The sequence below is a fragment of the Pleurodeles waltl genome, chromosome 2_1 (assembly GCF_031143425.1).
Source record: "Pleurodeles waltl isolate 20211129_DDA chromosome 2_1, aPleWal1.hap1.20221129, whole genome shotgun sequence".
NCBI lineage: Eukaryota > Metazoa > Chordata > Amphibia > Caudata > Salamandridae > Pleurodeles > Pleurodeles waltl.
In genome coordinates, this window is record NC_090438.1 from 179,219,474 (window position 1) to 179,239,734 (window position 20,261).

At 45.0% G+C, this 20,261-nt stretch overlaps 1 protein-coding gene across 1 annotated transcript in view; it reads right to left on the bottom strand.

Moving 5' to 3' along the window:
• The window catches only part of MCTS1 (MCTS1 re-initiation and release factor), a 70,751-nt gene extending 65,325 nt beyond the window's left edge, over positions 1-5,426 (bottom strand). The window contains exon 1 of the mRNA XM_069212046.1: positions 5,178-5,426. Within this exon, the coding sequence (XP_069068147.1) occupies positions 5,178-5,188 (11 nt within the window). The 5' untranslated portion in view covers positions 5,189-5,426. The remainder of the gene's footprint in view (positions 1-5,177) is intronic.
• Between the last annotated feature and the right edge of the window lie 14,835 nt (positions 5,427-20,261).

Consider the following 20,261-nt stretch of genomic DNA (forward strand, 5'->3'; position numbering starts at 1 on the left):
AGGTAGACAGTCACAGCTCTGGGCCTCTACTTTCTGCAACAACCATGATTTGTAACACAGCAAGCTATACCCCAGGTGGTGGCCCAGCAAACCTGTGGATCCACTTGAACTTGACTCTAAGCTATACATATGAGCTGGCACCCAACTGCAAATTTGAAAGAACACACCATGCTCCACTGCACAACCGCAATCATCCACAACACCAACATGATTCCCAATGTGGGCATTGTTTAGAACAGTGACCTGTGGCACAGCTCTTTCAGTACACATGTATGCTTGCACTGCCTCTGGCAGACTTGACCCCACTCCGGTCCACTACTCAAGAACTGTGTGCCACCTCGGCTTAAGCAGCCTCTCCTGACCCAGTGGGAGTCCAAACACCAAATACATTCAAAGCCTATAGAGGGCCTGAACTCCCATAAGAGAATACAAATATTAAAAGGTTCACACCTACACCATTGTACCAGTGGAAAACAAGGAAGAGTTGTTGATTAATTCAAGGTTAAGTTTGGATAATTGTCTCTATGGTTAAACCCTCTTAGCTTAGCAAGAAAGTAGGATGCTTGGATTTACTCAGAATTCCACAAGCAACTTGATGCCTCAGAAGTACTTTAATTCATTGCATGTTTACTTAACTTAATAAAAACTATTATTCCTTTAAAAAAAAATACGAGTTGACAATCCATTTACTCAGAATGATTCTTGAACAATTTTTCTAGCTGCTCCCAAAATGAATTTAGTACTTACTAGAGGCAATAGTGTAAACCCGAATTAACCTATAGGAAAGCAGTCAGGGCATGGAAAACATAAGCACACGTCAGACTTTTACAATATCATCCATCCTGTCCTAACATAGAGGGTAGGGTGACTGGTAAGTATTAGCAAGCACTGGTAATGCCAATGGGTCTCGCATATAAGATCTACTGGCTTTGTTTAACTGTGTTGCACAGTAGCGAGGCAATTGTGCAATGGCCTAAATAAAATGAAAGTGGTATGACGCAGTCAACAGTTGCCACGTCATTGCACTTTTATTTTTGTACTTTCAGCCATGTTGCAGAGTGGCCACGCTGCTTTGCAACATGGTTAAAAAATATTTGTCAAAGCCAATGGCTCTTGCATAGGTAAGACCTTGTGGCTTTGCCAGTGCTTGTTTACCTTCCCTCCACTTCTCACTGTCCTTTGAGGTGGCTTTTTGAGAGAAGCACTACACAATACGCAACATCATATAAATGTGCACATATCAATAAATCCCAGCAATAAAGACAAAACCGGGTTGTTTGAAACTACAACTTAGGATAACATGGCATTAGTAATGAGGTAGACATGGTGCAACCAAACCAGGACAGTGCTAGTACTCTAACAGTAAAATACATACATACATGGAACAAAATCGGGCGCCCTGTGCCACAGGTTTGTGATCTGCTAAAAAGAGGGATCCCTTGAGAGAGCTCCATCTTTTCCATATCACATGAATGTATCTCACCACCCCAGATGTATTAGTCTTATTCTCCGATTTATAACGGAAAAACTGCTACAGCTACCAAATGCAGCTGGGTCGATGCATACCTTGGTAGTCGGGACTTGATCAAAAAAAAGACCTGACGCTGCTCAGTTCCTTTTATCTTCCAGGATCTCAAATTGCAAAACGTGTTGTAAAAATCATACAAATGTGTTAATACGTTCCAGACAATAAAAAACAACTGTGGTGTGCTGTGCGAAATATACACACACACACACACACACCATAAATTTTTTGTGCAGCACCTTATGTCTTATACATGGCTGTTACAATAAAATAAAAAAATCAGTGTATAAAGCACATGACCCTTCAATGAGCTATTTGGTATAACATTAGGACATGAGCCAAGCTGAACCTTTGGTTCCAGACCAGGATAAAGTATCATATTATATATTAAAGGTCGTCTATGTACAGCGCCAAGAGGCCAAAATGTGAATGCTGCGCTTTCCAAACACCTAGTGACGTAATAGAAAATATTGACAATATTTATACATTGAGTGGGACAGAGATCATCGATTATACTCCAAGCCTTTGCTCGCACTTGGCAGCCTCTTGCAGGCACGTCTGAGCATTAGATGTACAAAGGCTCACCCCTTCGCTCCTCACAATCACCGGCTTCTGCCACACTCACAGTGTGTGGGCAGGTGAGACTTCAGGTCCTACTCAAGCAGCCGTAAAATAGCTATTGTCCTCAATGAGCATGATTACTTAAAGTTATCAAGTTACAGCGAAGCCCCCACCGGGAACACGGTAACACTGGCCTCTTGTGTGTGGCAGGACACCATGAAGAAGAAAAGTTTAAAAAAACAAACAAAAAAAAAAGAAGCGCTAAGGCACAGTCAGCGTCATAGCACTTTCTTCTTTTTAAGCCATGTTGCACAGCAGTCTGTGCTGTTGTGCAATAAGTTAAAAAAAATAAAAAAAACAGGGTAAACACATTGAGGGAGGTGCAGAGGAAGAGAGGGGGGAGTACCAGGCCATGGGTAGACTAAAGAAATAGTACCTCAATCACATTGGGAGCAGCAAACTGGCACAGATTAAGTTTGATCAATCTGTTCTTGTCCCTGCTCCACAGAGACAAAACGAAAGTGACATCTGGCCTGCTCTGGCCAATTAGGAGGCAACAAAGAAGAGTGAAACCGAAGCCATCAAATGGTAAGTAATGTGTGGGTTGCAAACCCTTTACTGAAAGCAATAGTGTCTCGCTAGCAAGCGCATGCTCAACCCTAAAAAGGAAGGTTTAGGAAAGGTAACAGGTTTATTTTGCCAGGTCAAAACTGTAGTTCAAAAATTAGCACCCAGGTTGCAGTGCTACTGTAGTGGGTGGCACAATTAGTGTTGAAGTCTCACTAACAGCTTTTATTATGCAGGCCCTAGGTACAGGTAGTACTGTATACCAGCAACATACAAGTAAATTAAGTGTGCTAATCAGGTTTAACATGTTTAACATGGAGAGCACAAACACTTTACCACTTGTTAGCAGGGGTAAAGTGCACAGAGCTCTAAAATCAACAAAATTAGGTTTCAATAAAAAAAAGCAAAACAACAAGATATCCTGCAGGAAGGACAAATATCCAACACATGGGTGAGGTGGACCCAAGTCCAAAGTGCCACGCTTCAGAGGGGTTCACGAAGCATTTAGCATTAGGGTCATGCATAAAGTAGCCTCCCACTTACCTGCCTCCTGTTATTTGATTCAAGTGTTTTTAATATTTTTTCTAGTGCTGCAGGCATTTGTGTTAAAACCCAATCAATGCTCTTCCTTTCCTTCCCACCGCCCTCTTACACACTGCGATTAAGCAATACACACCCATTAAAACGTCTCTGCCTTCTGGGGACCTGTGACACATAACTTGGTACCTACATGATGTGAGTTATTTATGAGAGCTGACTGAGGATTTTTGTGTCTAGAGGCCAGTCACTGCTCTGATGGAATCAACCTGAGACTGACCTATGAAGACAAAAGGGATTCCCTTATTTTACTACACAGCAGCAGCGAGTGTGTTAAATGTGTATCTCCCCTGGTGCTAGCTGAAAAAAGGCCATCTCTGCCAAGAGTAAAAGCCTTAAAGAATGCTACCCCTAAAGCCCAATCCAGTGAGGGAAATGGAGGAGATCCAGCAGCTGTTACTGAGCAAGCCCCAGTGACATATTCTGAATTAGTCCCTGTGAAATCTGCCAAAAAAAACACACATTGAGGGGCACCATCATCTTGTCTGCCTTCTGTTCGGAGCAGCAACCTGCATGGGATAAAGGGGGGTGGAAGGGTGATTTTATTTTCACTTTCCAGCTGGGCCCAACACAAGGGCCTCATCTGGAAAACAAAGTCAGGATTTAGAACTTAACACAGCGGTTGGGCGGGGGTGTATTAATGAGGTGTATATACTTAATATTAACTGGACCCTTTTTAGCAACTTTAGAATAAGGGAGGGTAGAGAAAGAAAAAAACAGTAAGGTTTTAAACCTATATCGTGCAGTTTGCATGCAGCTCCATGATGCCATTCATTGCACAGTGTGCCACTTTAGAAGTGTAATTTATGAACTCCAATAACAGAAAGATCTCTGGCGAAAGCAGTAAACCACTGAACTATCTACATAAAACACAAATCTGTGATCTGCAAGCTACATGTTGTGCTTTGCAGTAGGCACCATAACGCTCTATGTTATACTATGATGAGCAGAAAATGTGATGACAAAATACAGATCACTCTAGCAAGTGCATTAACCACTAGAGTTCGGCACACAAAAATTCCTGCACAGGTGCCTTAAACCTTTAAGATGTTTTAAAAACGCAGCATGTTTGTTGCCAAGTAATAAGCCAGGGCAGATTTACTGTCACATTTGTCTCTGTTGACAAATTTCTTGCAACAGAGTAATAAAAAATATAAATTGACTGACAGACCCCACTTTTCATGACGCTGCCTCTCGAGTCTACACCCCCTTTCAGATGTCACAACTTGCCCCCCCATTCCCTCTTGATGCACGAGATACAGAAAATATTCCAATTCCCATCACAGACCTAAGCGCTAAAAACATACCACCCAGTAGCACCTGCCCATTAAATTAAACCATTCACAAGGCCAGTGCTTTAAAACCCATAAAGCTTATAACTTTTGGGGTAATCAATCGCCCCACTATTCAGCACATTGACCTGCAGGGAACCAGAGCCCGAGTCTCTTAATATAACTAACTGATCGTATCTACTATCTAGGCTCTACGTACCAAAGTCTACCCGCAGAGAAGTGCGGAGCTCACCAGTCTGTGCACTAAACATACCATCCCAGATAAATAGACAGCGCATCGTAATCCGGAGAATGACTATATCGATCAAAATTTGTTATGTTTTTGCAGCTGTTGTCGCAACGCTCGCTCCTAAAAAAAATCCATACCCCCGAACAAAGTCAAAGGGAAAGTTAACGCTCTATTTCGGACATCAAATCTTCAACAAAACGTTAGCTGCCATTTACTAATCGGCCTATGCCCAAAACACAGTATCCTCCAGGCAGACCAGACATAGGAAGGCCATCAACCAGGCCGATGCCCAATCATGCTAGAAAAAGCACACTGTTCCCGTCCGCTGCAAGACAAGGCAGAAATACATGCACACAGCAGTCACGCTAGCGTGGAGTACACAGGAACCAGATTGCAGTAGACTTACTTCTTAAACATACTGGCGGCCTGGAGATGGCCACGGGTGCCTGAGGGGCGGGGAGCGCCCGGGCTCGGCGGGGGCTGCGGGGCGAGGAACGGGAGTACAGTGATGAATCAACTCCCACCCCTTCACAAGCACATGAGGCCTCTGCTCTTCCAAGAAGCCGGATGTCACCCGCTTTACGGCAGTCTTCAGCAAAGAGCAGGTGCCAACCTTAAAGGTACGGCCATGCCGCAAAACCCGCCGGTGGCTGGTAGGATGTCCGCTGACCAAAAAGAGACAGCGCCTGGCGGCCATCTTGGATTGGGGCACCCAATTCAAATTATAAGTCTTTTGGTGCAAAAAAAGAGCCGGGAGAAACTTTCAGGTCTCACGTCCGTCAGTGAATCTAGGTTTTACGTAATCGAGTATACTTACTTTTAAAGCTTGGCCATTGAGACAGCTTTCGTTGTCTCTCCGGACTATTTTCCCCCCCACAAAATTAATAATATAATACACATGCAGAAGGATAAAATTATTTCGAGCAAGAATTTTCAATTCTATTTAGGACAAGGAGGCGAGGATTATGCTTCTCTTTCTATGCTTTATTATAAACAGCAGGCAATAGGAGAAGATGTTATTAAATCAAAACATATCCCAGAGTTCCAATATCTAACATCATAACCATAGAGTATACAGTATATAAACAACCAAGGCCAATGAACTTCCTCTTTCTTTCCAAATCTCAGTAAAAGTCAATGAAAGTCTATCAAAAGCGAACCCGCAGATGAACTTTAATCCAACATCCAAGGAGAACAGAAATCCAAGACGGAAGGACCTTCAAGAATTCACCAAAATTGTAGCAGACATCATTTCTGGTCAAACCCTAGAAAAAAGGGGAGTAGAAAAAACAATCATACCATATGGCCAGCAAAATCTGGAATCAGTAAACATGTTTAATATATGCCACATCACTGGGTGGGTAATACCATAAGACAATAAATAATACAAGATACTTAACTCATAAGATGCTGTCTTATTGGTAAACATAGGGAGGGATAATCCCAGCCTCTGTGTCCTCAATAGAATTGAAGATTCTTGACGCGAAAGCTCGAACTTTATGTATTCTATGGCAGGACCTGAGGCTCAGATTATGCTAGTTCAAAGCTGATTTACCACCATCGATGCAATGTCTAAAATAGGTTTATAATAGAAGGACTTAAATGTGGATTCCTAGGACCAGTCCACTGCCTCCATAATATCCTCTAACCTTACTCCCAAATTAAATGATTTTAAGGCCATAGCACTGCAAACTGAATGTGCTCCGAAAATGGAAACATCAATTCCTGCTTCAGAAAGAAGCCATCTAGTCCATCTGGCCAAAGTAGCCGATGAGACTGGATTAAAAGGTTTCTGAAGAGCAATTAATAATTGACCCCCAGGATCTCTCCTGATTTCGTCTGTGGCAGCTTCATAAGCTTTTAAACATTGAACAACACACAGTTTGGAATTATGGGGAAAAGCCGGATAAGACACAGACTTAGTGCCTGTATTAGTGCGTCTGGAAATAGAAAAAGACACCCCGTCAGGGGAAAAACTCCTTCCTGCTAAGTCAAGCGCCCTAACATCCGATACCCTTTTGCAGAAAATGAGACACAGCAACAGAGTAAGTTTAGCCGAAAGTTGCTTACATGACAGGAATCTATTATCTGGCCAGTAGGAAATAAAGGCAAGAACCACATTAACGTCCCAAAGAGACGAATGGGTAAAGGAGGATTAGACAGACCGATGCCTCTCATCAACTTGCAAACCACAAAGTGCTCACCAACCGGTTTACCCAAGACTGGAAGTTGGCCGGCCGATATAGGCGATCTATAATTATTAACAGATCTGTAGGCTAAGCCCGACGCCACAAGAGATGCCAGAAAATTAACTATAAGATTGACATCAGCATTAAAGGGATCTGCATCCCGTGCCGCACACCAATGAACCCATCGCTTCCAGGCGGAGGCATATTGTTTATGTGTGTTGGATGACCAGGCCTGGTGAATGAAGTTTGAAGCTTGTTCAGAAATGCCTGGCAAGAGCCATTGTTGCCGGAAAGTCTCCACGCCACCAAGCATAACTTGCCTGACACAATTAACGGATGGGGAATCCTGAGAGGGTCCAGCAAGAGATTGTCCCTCGGAGCAATCAGAAGGGGAAAATTGCACAACAACTCCAGAGCCATAGGTAACAAGGCTTGAGCTCTCCAAAGGGGTGTTAATAGAACAATCTCGGTTTCCTGACGGCGAACTTGAGTCAAGACCCGAGGGATCATGCTGAACGGGGGAAAGGCACACCCCTAATGCAGAGACCAATCCTGAAGAAAGGCATCCGTGGCCATTGCTTCTGGATCTGGTCTCCAACTGAAGAAGAGGGAGAGCTGGTGATTCAGTCTCGATGCAAATAAGTCTATCGTGAAAGGACCCCAGTTCCTGTTCAGGTACAAGAACACTTCCGGAAGGAGCTTCCAATTGCTGCCATCCCGAAGGAATCTGGAATTCCAATCTGCAAATGCATTTTTCACTCCCGGTAGGTATTCCACAATGACAGAAATGCGGTGATGGAGACAAAATTGCCAGAACTCCATGGCTATCCGAGCCAGGGTCTGAGATTTCGTGCCCCCTAGTTTGTTCACATACCTGACCGCAGAAATGTTGTCCATCCTCAAAAGAATGCAACAATTTGATTTCAGGGGTGATACACTCCGGATCGCAAAAGAGCCGGCCAGAAGCTCCAGACAATTGATATGGAGGTGGAGTTCCTCCTCCGACCATTGACCTCCTGTGGTCAAGGGGCCCCAACGGGCTCCCCAGCCCCATCTGCTGGCATCCGATTCCAGAATCACATCCGGGGAAGTGCCGAAAATCGCACGCCCATTCCAGGCCTTCATGTGATCTAGCCACCAAACTATTTCTGAACGAGCTTCCGCTGAAAGCGGAACCATGTCCATATAGGATAGACCCTTCTGTAGATGGGAAATCTTGAGACGATGGAGAGCTCTGTAATGAAGGGGACCCGGGAATATTGCTTGAATTGAAGAAGATAAAAGTTCCACCATCCTGGCTAAGTTCCTCAAGGACACCCTCTGTTTGGATAAGAGAAGACGCAATTCCTTCTTCATATTGAGAACCTTCTGAGGGGGAAGAATCAACTGGGCCTTCACTGAATCTATCTGAAAACCCAGGAACTCTAACAGCTGAGAAAGCAGAAGACAGGATTTGGGTTGATTGATCAAGAAACCCAGACTCTGAAGGAGATGAACTGTCCATGCCAAGTGGTCTTGAAGGACTGAGGGGTCCTGTGCCATCAGGATTAGATTGTCTAGGTAGACGATCGGACGCACCCCCCGGGCGCGAAGAGACTCCACCACTGGTCTCATCACCTTGGTAAAGCACCAAGGAGCGGAGGAAAGTCCAAAAGGAAGGACTTGGAATTCGTAAATTTGGTCCAGCCAACAAAATTGAAGGAAGCGACGGTGAAGAGGGAAAATTGGGATGCTCAGATAAGCATCCTTTAAATCCAGGCGTACCAACCAGTCTCCTTCTTGAAGGATATCCCTTAGAAGATGAATTCCCTCCATTTTGAAATGCCTGTAGACTATCCAGGCATTGAATTCCTTGAGATTGAGAATTAATCTTTACCCTCCGCCTTTCTTGTCCATCAGAAAGATAGGGCTTAAAAAGCCTCTTGGATGAGGAATAGCATGGCAGATCGCTCCCTTTTTTAGTACGGCTTGAACCTCCAGGCTTATGACCTCTTGGTCGTAACGGGAACAATTAGGGAGAGTCCCATAAGAGTCATGCTGTTGAGAGGAGCTATATCCATGCTCTTTTTGAATGGAAGCAGACAGCTTGTCAAAGATTTCTGAATGAGCCCATTTCTTGGCCTTCGCTTTACACTTAGATGTAGAGGGTTGGCTCATTTGTGTGTCCTCGGAAGGCGTAATGGGGTGAAGCCATCCCTTATGACGTGCAAAGCTCTCAAAGGGGTGCGTGAGAGGGCCAAGAGCCTTTGCTAACGCCTTATTTACTGAGAGCTGGACACTGTTATCCAAGACACCCACAAGGTTTTCCTCAAAAGATGGGGATTCACCCCCAAAATATTCCTCCTCCTCGTAGGAGTAAGAGTGAGCCATAGTAATAATAGTAGACACGTCACAAGGCATGTAAATTCAAGTGTAGCCAGAGACTACAGTCAGGGGAGTGCAAAAATCCCAGCAGGCTAATAAATCTGAATGTAAAACGTGGAGGGAGCAGCCTGCAGCACTCTAGGCAAAGCCTATGCTTATTTTCCAACCCTGAGCCAATCACCAGGTCTCAGGGCGTAAGGGAGCCAAGTTTGTTTTATAACGGCCCAGTGTAGGCAGAACACTGAAGGAAAATGCTGGGAATCACTTGCTTTAACTCTCTCCACGAAGCTGCACCGTTCCGATCCTCAGACAAGGATTTTCAAAACGGGCGGCAGCAAAAGCGAGTGAACGCGAGTACGCACATGCGTGTGCGCACGTGTGTGCATGCCTATAAATCTGGAGTCCAAATCCCGAAGGACTGAAAAGAATTTTACAGGCAACGCCTCGTAAAATCTCCCGCTCCACAAAGTTAAAAATAAACAGCGCAATAACGCTAGCGCACGCGATAAAGATTACACATTTCAAACATGTACAAAATGAAGTAAAGTATTAGAACATGCAGAGGCACTTAACTGGCTGCGGAAGCAGCAAAGAAAGAGGAAGTTCATTGGCCTCGGTTGTTTATATACTGTATACTCTATGGCTATGACGTTAGATATTGGAACTCTGGGATATGGTTTGATTTAATAACATCTTCTCCTATTGGCTGCTGTTTATAATAAAGCATAGAGAGAGAAGCATAATCTGAGCCTCCGGTCCTGACATAGAATTTTGGTCAAAGGGCTTCATCCATTGGTCTGTTAAATTGTCATTGACATTTTACTTCCACCCACCTCAGCATTAGAAAATGGATAACGTATGTCCTGATTTTTTAAGCCAAAAATTGCTTTATATTTGCCTGTCTCCCGTTCCTCTGTTTCAGTTGAAGGCAATGGGGAAAATACATTCATCCAATAATATATTTTTTTGTTTCCCACTTCATGGCTGCAAAGTTTTCAAAATGCTTATTTGTGACATTGCATGGTTTCAGTGTTCATTCAAAGACCAAATGTGTGACATCTAGAGTTACACTTTCCTGCAAGTAAAACCAAGCAATGACGTGCATCAAAAGAGATGTATAATTACACTCTTTTCTTGCGCTTTTGTTGCGCATTGACTTGGTACATAGGATGTTGTCCAATGTGTGATGGTTCTGGTAATTCATCCAGTGTGATACAATACCTGCACGTGTTAACATGCACTATATGTTATGTTAGATTTTTACATGTGTAAAGAAAAGCATAAATAAAAGTTTAAATTACACTCATCAGCAATTACAAGTTCTAAAAAGATCTTCAAACTGTTGCAAAACGCCTGAACTGAAAATGTATGAACTCTCTGTGATAACTGCCATGGCCAATACCTAATCCTATTTGGGAGAACGCATACTCTGCGTTCACTAAAGTGTACTAGAAAAACCGCCAGGAAGGGACACAAAAACAGTGAAAGTGACAGATATCCCAGCCAGTCACTAAGATTTGTGGTATTCTCAGGTCATTATAAGTAAACTAATGGGGAAAGCTATCAGAATTCAATATTTCTCACTCCTTCAACTATAATCAGTACATATGGCTGTTATGTTTCTCTATGATGCCAGGTAGTCATTGCCAGACATCAAGCTCTGGTGCCAACTGCCTTTGTATAAGTTGAGCCCTGAAAATATTTAGAATGTAAATCAATCTACAAATATCATGTACACTTTTAGAAAAAAAAAGGTCTGTACAATTTTAAGTGTGTACTTCTTGTAGATGCATACTGAAACATTTCACCTTAGTACACCAAGTTAGTTGTCCTTTGCACTCTACATGTAGACTAAAATCATGTATTTGAAGGTACCCTCGTATGCAATAATGACCAAAACACAAAGGAGGCTCAGTTAAATAAAATAATTTGGTCAAGCAGGAAAGGCGGAAATGATCCCTGGTGTTCTTGTTTCACTCTGTGTAAATCCATCACTTTCTCACATCAAAGTGTAAAGCTTTCAATTTAATGTTATTGGAATTTGAAATTAGGCTGTGAGTCACAAGCCAAATCCACATTTGATGGACGTTTTATAGCACAAAATTTGTCAAAGGTTAAACGGGAGCTCCATAGCAGACTATATTACACATTTACTTTTCTGCAGTTTAAATAGCAGAAGCCTGCTTAGGCAAAAAGAGCGCATCATAACTAATACAGACTACGTTACATGTTTATTTTACAGCAGCTTGCTCAAGTGTACAAGTAAAAGAGATAACTTTTAACCAGACAGAGCTCTCATCTCTGCGCACCTATGGACAATGCTTGGTTGACAGTCTAGTCATTCAGTCGCGTACCAGTTCTGGAAGCAACCCGGGGGACCAAGAGTGCCACCTCCTTCTCTGGGCACTTAAGGAAGGGAATTCTATGTCAGGACCGGAGGCTTCGGATTATGCTTCTCTGTCTTTACTGGATATTTAACAGCAACCAAACAAAACACTTTAAAACAAAAACTACTTTTCCCAGGAGCCCCTGTAGTCCATACTGCCCACCAATCGCATTTCTGCCCCCTGAATATCTGTCCATGCAAACACAGTCCTTCCTCTTTCTTTGCTGCTTGCAGCCAGTAGATATGTGACTTTCTATACCTTTGTAAGACCTTGTTAGAAAAATCTTTTTTATAGATGCATTAGCATCTATGGAGTGGGAGCGGGGAGTTAAGGTGTGTCGCGGTGCTCTTTTACGAGGGCGATCTTGTGTGTTCCAATCTGCTTGTTCGCAATCAACTCGCGCTTTTATGCCCGAGAATAAGGGTCCATTTTTCGACTGTCTTCGGGCTTGGATGAATGCCCGACGAAGCGATTTTATGTCAGGGGCTCTGCCCTGTATGATTTCTGAACTTGGGGTCTGTTCAGATGCCTAGACCACATCTGCTCTGTACAGAGAGCACAGCAGTCCTCTTTTTCCATCGCCTGTTGCACATGCGCTCTGCTCCAATTGTTCTCCGTTAAGCCAGGGAGATCGGAAAGAGCGCTGCACACACATGGATAATGTTCTGATCCCCTGAACGCCTGACGGGGCACATAAGCATGGCAAGGCTCTGCCTTAGGGATTTGATTGCAGGACCTCCCTCCACATCTAATTTTGCTGCCTGTCATTTGTATTGACCACCTACAGCACTGCTCATTATCTGTGAGCCTTATCGTGCTGGGGTTACACCCCTTCCTTTTTGAACTCCTTCATTCCTCTTGGTCAGAAGCATGGCGGAATACTTTCAGGAACTCCCAGAGTTAACAGACAAACATCACATGGAGGAGAGATTGGTTGACACCACATCCAGGACTCTGTAAATTAGGCTCTTATTAAAGCAATGAAGCCCTTTACTCAGCCCCTTATAAGGTTTGGCCAACGTGAATTAAAGGTGCGTGCCCTCCCCTAGACTGGATCCAAAGATGACCAGACTTCTGATTTGGGCATTGGCCAGAGTGCCTCAAGGGAACCAGCCTTGTCAGTGGAAATTCTAGCACAAATGGCTGCGTCAGTTATTAAAGTCCATGAACATAGTTCTTTTCTTTCACTGGAGGTTCCGGATGCCTTGATGGAGTCTTCTATGCAGGTGGGAGCTCCCCCTGCCTTTGCCTCCCACTCATCAGATTCTGGCCAGGGACATGACATCGCTAATCCTTCGGGCAAATGTAAAAGTGAGACCCACAATCCACAGGAAAGCAACCAGGTACCTTGCACCTTATCCGTTGACCCCAAAAATATTGGCCACCCACATTTCACTCAGTGGATTCCTTGAATTGAGGTGGCGCATTACATGCAGAAAAGACTGAGAAAGGGTTTTGACCGTGAAGTGCGCAGTACACTGCGCTCGGAATGACCTCGCCCCTCCCTTTTGGGCAAAGTAGCAGATACGCCAGATCTAAATCCAAACATGGCAACCTTTATTAAAAGATTCTCTAAAAATCCTAAAAAGGGCCTAGATAGGGCATGGAAGGGATGCCAGGATAAGCTTTTGGACATATCAGGTCACATCACAAAAATCTTGGAACTTGCAGTCCAGGCTAAAGAATCCAATGTTCCTCTGGACCCGCAGACCGTATTGGAATGGGCTCAATGAGCAATCTGCATTCTGGGCAATACAAATTGTGTAACGTCATTGAGCGCAGTCGGTCATTTATGATCCGCATTGATCCTAAACTGGTGGACTTAGCTCCTAACAAGGCAGGCTCCATGGCGAATGGTTTGCTTTTTTGGCGACAAATTCGTCAAGGACTTGGGGAAATATGTGGCTACTTTCTCCACTTTGGACAAGGCACAATCTTCGATGAAAAAGATATTCAGTGGGGACCTTTTTGTCAGGGCCAGACGCTACAGGGGCTGAGCATTAGGCCACAGATTTTGCCAGGCCTTAGAAGGCTACAACCAGCTAGGTCAAGGTACCACCTATTCCAAGTCAGAAAGAGCCCTCACATTTCCGGATTTGTCAGTTCAATATTCTTGGTACAGAAAAACGGTGGGGGTTCTCGTCTAGCACTCAATTTGAAGGAGTTAAACTCTTGGATAGTCTACCGTCACTTCAAGATGGAGGGTATCCACCTCTTATGAGATCTTCTACAAGAAGGAGACTATCTTACATGCCTAAATTTCGAAGACGCATTTCTTACCATAGCTATTTTCAGGCCGCACCGCCGATATCGCCAATTCCATTGGCGAGACCAATGGTACAAATTCACCATTCTCCCCTTCGGTCTTTCTTCCCCTCCTTGGTGCTTCACCAAGCTGTTAAGGCCTGTGGTACAATTCCTCAGGGAAAGAGGTGCCCGCCTCATTATATATCTCGACGACATTCTGATCATGGCTCAAACCAAGGAGTCAGTGTTGATGCACCTTTCGTGGACTGTTCAGCTTCTACAAGATCTGGGTTTCCTTCTCAATTTGGACAAGTCAATCTTGACTCCGTCCAGGGCCATAGAATTCTTAGGCTTCTAGGTAGATTCTATCAAGGCCCAACTGTTATTGTCTCTGACAAAGAGGAGTTCTATCAAGAAAGAGTTGAAGAGAGCTCTTGCCTTTCCGAGTATATCACTGAGGACACTGGCACGCTTGGTGGGCCTGTTAGCCTCATCTATTCAGGTGAATTTTACGGGGCCTCTTTATTACCGGGCCTTGCAATGTTTGAAGATCATACATCTTCACAGAGGTTTATCCTATTCAGAGCAGATTTTGCTGTCAGAGAAGGCCAGGGCGGAGTTCGCCTGGTGGCTAGCTCACATGGATGCGTGGAATGGTAGGGCCATTTTCTCATCAGTGCTGGAAATGGTCATAGAGTCAAATACCACCCACTGGGGCTGGGGAGCTCATTGCGGCTCTGTACAGACAGGAGGCCGGTGGTCCTCAGAGGAACTGACACTCCATATCAATTGTCTGGAACTTCTAGCAGTGGCATTTGCGATTTGCTCTCTTTCTCCCCGCCAGACGAAATGTTGTATCCCATTACGCATGGACAATGGTTCGTTATATAAATTGCCTAGGAGGCACCAGGTCTCAAGTCCTGGTGGAGATTGTGAAGAAAGTTTGGCAATTTTGCATCCAACATCACCTATCAGTGATGACGGAGTATATTCCGGGACGTGCCAACCTGGTAGGAGACTGGAACTCTCGCTTCCTCAAGGATGGCAGTGATTGGAAACTCAGCCCTCAGGTGTTTCATAATCTGAATCTTTGGAGGGGTCCATGTTCAATGGACCTGTTTGCATTGAGGCTGAAGTCTCAGCTGCCTCATTTCTTCAGTTAGATGCCGGACCCTCTAGCTCTAGGGTTGGATGCCTTTCTTCAGATATGGAAGAAGAATCTGCTGCATGCATTTCCCCGTTTTCCAAGATTCAGGGAGTACTCTCTCAGGTGAGGAGACAGAAGGCGGAGCTCATTTTGGTGATGCCTCTTTGGAAGGCTCAGCCGTGGTTTCCAAAGGCGATGTCACTGTCTTGTGCACGACCGATTGCTATTCCGGAGCATCCATATTTGTTGCTGGACCCAGCGGGATCTCCCCTTCCTCTGATAATAGCAGGGCAGTTGTCGTTCATGGTGTGGAGGATTTCTGGAGATGCTTGGAAGTGCCAGGAGTTTCGGACAAAGCGATGTTTTTCTTGTCCCAATCTTGGACACCTTCCACTCATAAACAATATGAATCTTCCTGGAGGAGATGGGTTTGTTGGTGTAGTGAGCAATGTATTGATCCTAGGGGAGCAAGCATTAATATGATTAGTCAATTTTCTTTCTAACTTAGCAGCACAAGGCTTAGCTTACAGAACCATTAATAATTTGAGGTCAACGGTCTCAGCGGGTCATCCTCACTTAGAGGGTAAACCAGTCGGCGATTGTAAAGAAATGGCTCCCTGTTGCAGTTACCCCCAACTTTTTGCCTGATACTGATACTAACTTGACTGAGAAGTGTGCTGGGATCCTGCGAACCAGGCCCCAGCACCAGTGTTCTTTCACCTAAAATGTACCATTGTTTCCACAATTGGCACAACCCTGGCACCTAGGTAAGTCCCTTGTAACTGGTACCCCTGGTACCAAGGGCCCTGATGCCAGGGAAGGTCTCTAAGGGCTGCAGCATGTCTTATGCCACCCTAGGGACCCCTCACTCAGCACAGACACACTGCTTGCCAGCTTGTGTGTGCTGGTGGGGAGAAAATGACTAAGTCGACATGGCACTCCCCTCAGGGTGCCATGCCAACCTCACACTGCCTGTGGCATAGGTAAGTCACCCCTCTAGCAGGCCTTACAGCCCTAAGGCCGGGTGCACTATACCACAGGTGAGGGCATATGTGCATGAGCACTATGCCCCTACAGTGTCTAAGCAAAACCATAGACATTGTAAGTGCAGGGTAGCCATAAGAGTATATGGTCTGGGAGTCTGTCAAAAACGAACTCCACAGCTCCATAATGGCTACACTGAATACTGGGAAGTTTGGTATCAAACTTCTCAGAATAATAAACCCACACTGATGCCAGTGTTGGATTTATTAAAAAATGCACACAGAGTGCATCTTAGAGATGCCCCCTGTATTTTACCCAATTGTTCAGTGCAGGACTGACTGGTCTGTGCCAGCCTGCTGCTGAGAGACGAGTTTCTGACCCCATGTGGAGAGGGCCTTTGTGCTCTCTGAGGACAGAAACAAAAGCCTGCTCTGGGTGGAGGTGCTTAACACCTCCCCCCTGCAGGAACTGTAACACCCAGCAGTGAGCCTCAAAGGCTCAGGCTTCGTGTTACAATGCCCTAGAGCACTCCAGCTAGTGGAGATGCCCCCCCCTGGACACAGCCCCCACTTTTGGCGGCAAGTCCAGGAGAGATAATGAGAAGAACAAGGAGGAGTCACCCACCAGTCAGAACAGCCCCTAAGGTGTCCTGAGCTGAGGTGACCCCTGCCTTTAGAAATCCTCCATCTTGATTTTGGAGGATTCCCCCAATAGGAATAGGGATGTGCCCCCCTCCCCTCAGGGAGGAGGCACAAGGAAGGTGTAGCCACCCTCAAGGACAGTAGCCATTGGTTACTGCCCTCCCAGACCTAAACACACCCCTAAATTCAGTATTTAGGGGCACCCCAGAACCTAGGAACTGAGATTCCTGCAACCTAAGAAGAAGAGGACTGCTAAGCTGAAAAACCCTGCAGAGAAGACGGAGACACCAACTGCTTTGGCCCCAGCTCTACCGGCCTGTCTCCCCCCTTCTGAAGAAACTGCTCCAGCGACGCTCTCCCCAGGGACCATCAGCCTCTGAATCCTCAGAGGACTGCCCTGCTCTAGAAGGACCAAGAAACTCCTGAGAACAGCGGCCCTGTTCACCAAAGACTGCAACTTTGTTTCCAAAGAAGCAACTTCAAGACAACTGCGTTTCCCGCCAGAAGCGTGAGACTTGCAACTCTGCACCCGACGCCCCCGGCTCGACTTGTGGAGAAACAACACTTCAGGGAGGACTCCCCGGCGGCTACGAGACCGTGAGTAGCCAGAGTTGCCCTCCCTGAGCCCCCACAGCGACGCCTGCAGAGGGAATCCCGAGGCTCCCCCTGACCGCGACTGCCTGACTCCCTGATCCCGACGCCTGGTAAAGACTCTGCACCCGCAGCCCCCAGGACCTGAAAGATCGGAACTCCAGTGCAGGAGTGACCCCAAGGAGGCCCTCTCCCTTGCCCATGTGGTGGCTACCCCGAGGAGCCCCCCCTTGCCTGCCTGCATCACTGAAGAGACCCCTTGGTCTCCCATTGATTTACATTGGAAACCCGACGTGTGTTTGCACACTGAACCCGGCCGCCCCCGTGCTGCTGAGGGTTTACTTCCTGTGCTAACTTGTGTCCCCCCCGGTGCCCTACCAAACCCCCCTGGTCTGCCCTCCGAAGACGCGGGTACTTACCTGCTGGCAGACTGGAACCAGGGCACCCCCTTCTCCATTGAAGCCTATGCGTGTTGGGCACCTCTTTGACCTCTGCACCTGACCGGCCCTGAGCTGCTGGTGTGGTAACTTTGGGGTTGTTCTGAACCCCCAACGGTGGGCTACCTTGGACCCAAACTTGAACCCCGTAGGTGGTTTACTTACCTACAAGAACTAACAAATAACTACCTCCCCCAGGAACTGTTGAAAATTGCACTGTCTAGTTTTAAAATAGCTATATGTGATTTATTTGAAAAGTATATATGCTATTGTGATTATTCAAAGTTCCTAAAGTACTTACCTGCAATACCTTTCATTTGAAGTATTACATGTAAAATTTGAACCTGTGGTTCTTAAAATAAACTAAGAAAAGATATTTTTCTATACAAAAACCTATTGGCCTGGAATTGTCTCTGAGTGTGTGTTCCTCATTTATTGCTTGTGTATGTACAACAAATGCTTAACACTACTCCTTTGATAAGCCTACTGCTCGACCACACTACCTCAAAATAGAGCATTAGTATTATCTCTTTTTGCCACTATCTTACCTCTAAGGGGAACCCTTGGACTCTGTGCATACTATTCCTTACTTTGAAATAGTGCATACAGAGCCAACTTCCTACAGCGATCATCCGCTAATATGCAAACTACTGCGCGGTGTCAGGATGGCTAAGCCTTCTCAACCTAGATACTCTTCATTATGGGATGTAGATGTTGTCTTACGCTTTCTGAAGGCCCGGCCTTGTAACGAAGACCTTTTGCGCAAGCAGCTGTCAGCAAAACTTACCATTCTGCTTTGTCTTTTGACCTGCCGACAGGTCTCAGACGTTCGTGCGTTGGATTAAGCAGGTAAAGTATTTACTCCTTGAGGAATATTTTTTTATTATTTCTAGACATACAAAGACTCCTTCTAGATGTGTTGCTTACCCAGCTTTTCCTCATCATCAGGAACTATGTGTAGTCAAATGTTTGAAAGCTTATGAGGAGTGTACTTGTGAGATTCGCAGAGATATACAGGGACAATTGTTCATTTCATTACAGAGTCCCTTTGGTCCTCTTTCTGCTGCCACTCTGGCAAGATGGGTCAGATGGATATTGGGGGAAGCTGTGAGAGATATTTCTATGTTTGGTGTACACTCATTTCAGGATGCTATGGCCTCCAAGGCATTTTCTACTGGTTCTCGTTTAGTGGACATTATGATGGCAGCAGACTGTTCTTCGGACTTCACTTTTAAAGTTTGTTATCACAAACCTATTGTTGATGTGGTATCTACAGTGGTGGATCAGCTTTGAACTAGCATAATCCAAAGCCTGTCCTCCTGACATAGAATAAAAAAAATTCTAACTTACTTGTCAAGAAGTTTCAGTTCTATTAAGGACACGGAGGCGAGGATTATCCCACCTAGGAAACAATTTGTCATTTTTATTATTTCTTGTAAAGTTGTTGTTGATGCTATGCACAATATGTTGAATTTTATTTAGATGCCCACCCGTTGTTTCATGAATATGGATCGGATATTATTATTAGTGTCTTGGGTTAACCTTAGGTGGGAATAACAAGGGAACCTGATCGATTGATTTGAACAGAAGGGAAGAATTTACGTTAAAATATTCAGCCCGGTTGGCAGTCAATGGGCTAGATGTCTGAGTTCAGTTCTACGGTTGGATTCCAGTTCCAAGGAGTCAAGTATTTGATTTACGCTGATTGCAAAGAAAGAGGAAGGACTGTGTTTGCGGGGCCAGATATACAGGTGGCAGACATGTAATTGATGGACAGTATGGACTACAGGGGCTCCTGGAAAAAGTAGTTTTTGTTTTAAAGTGTTTTGATTGGCTGCTGTTAAATATTCAGTAAAGAGAGAGAAGCATATTCCACGCCGCTGTGTCTTTAATAGAACTGAAAATTATTGACACGCAAGCTAGAATTTTTTTTATTGCAGAGGCATTAAAAACACCATGCTGCGCAGCCTAACTAAAGCATAGAGGGTCGTCTGACGCGTGACATGAGGGAAAGGCGTGAGCCACAAAAGGTAAATAAGCAGAGCCCAGCATGAAATGACTGTATATCCATAAGAACCGCAGTCCTCTCTTTGTCCCTGGGCCCAGCTCACAATCTAGCTGCCTGTGATACCCACACCAGGGCTATTGAGTTGAATAGCTACCAAGGTTTCAGATAGCTATGTGTGCACTTTTCATAATTTCACTGTAATTATGAGTGACACTTCAATGACTATGAGTGACACTTTCTTGCGAGCAAAGTCAAGCAATGAAGACGAGGGAAACATATAAATAACAGAAATTACACTCATTTGAACAATGAGAAACTCCAAGAACATCTTAAAACTGCTGCAAAGTACCAATATTTCAAAAGGACTTAGCTCAGTCACTAGTCTCTACAAATGATTGTTAATAGCTGAGTTAGTGGCTACCCCGGGCTGGCACGCTGCAGCGCCCGCTACCTCAATGTTCACACTTCAGTTCAGTAACAATTGCAATGCACCAC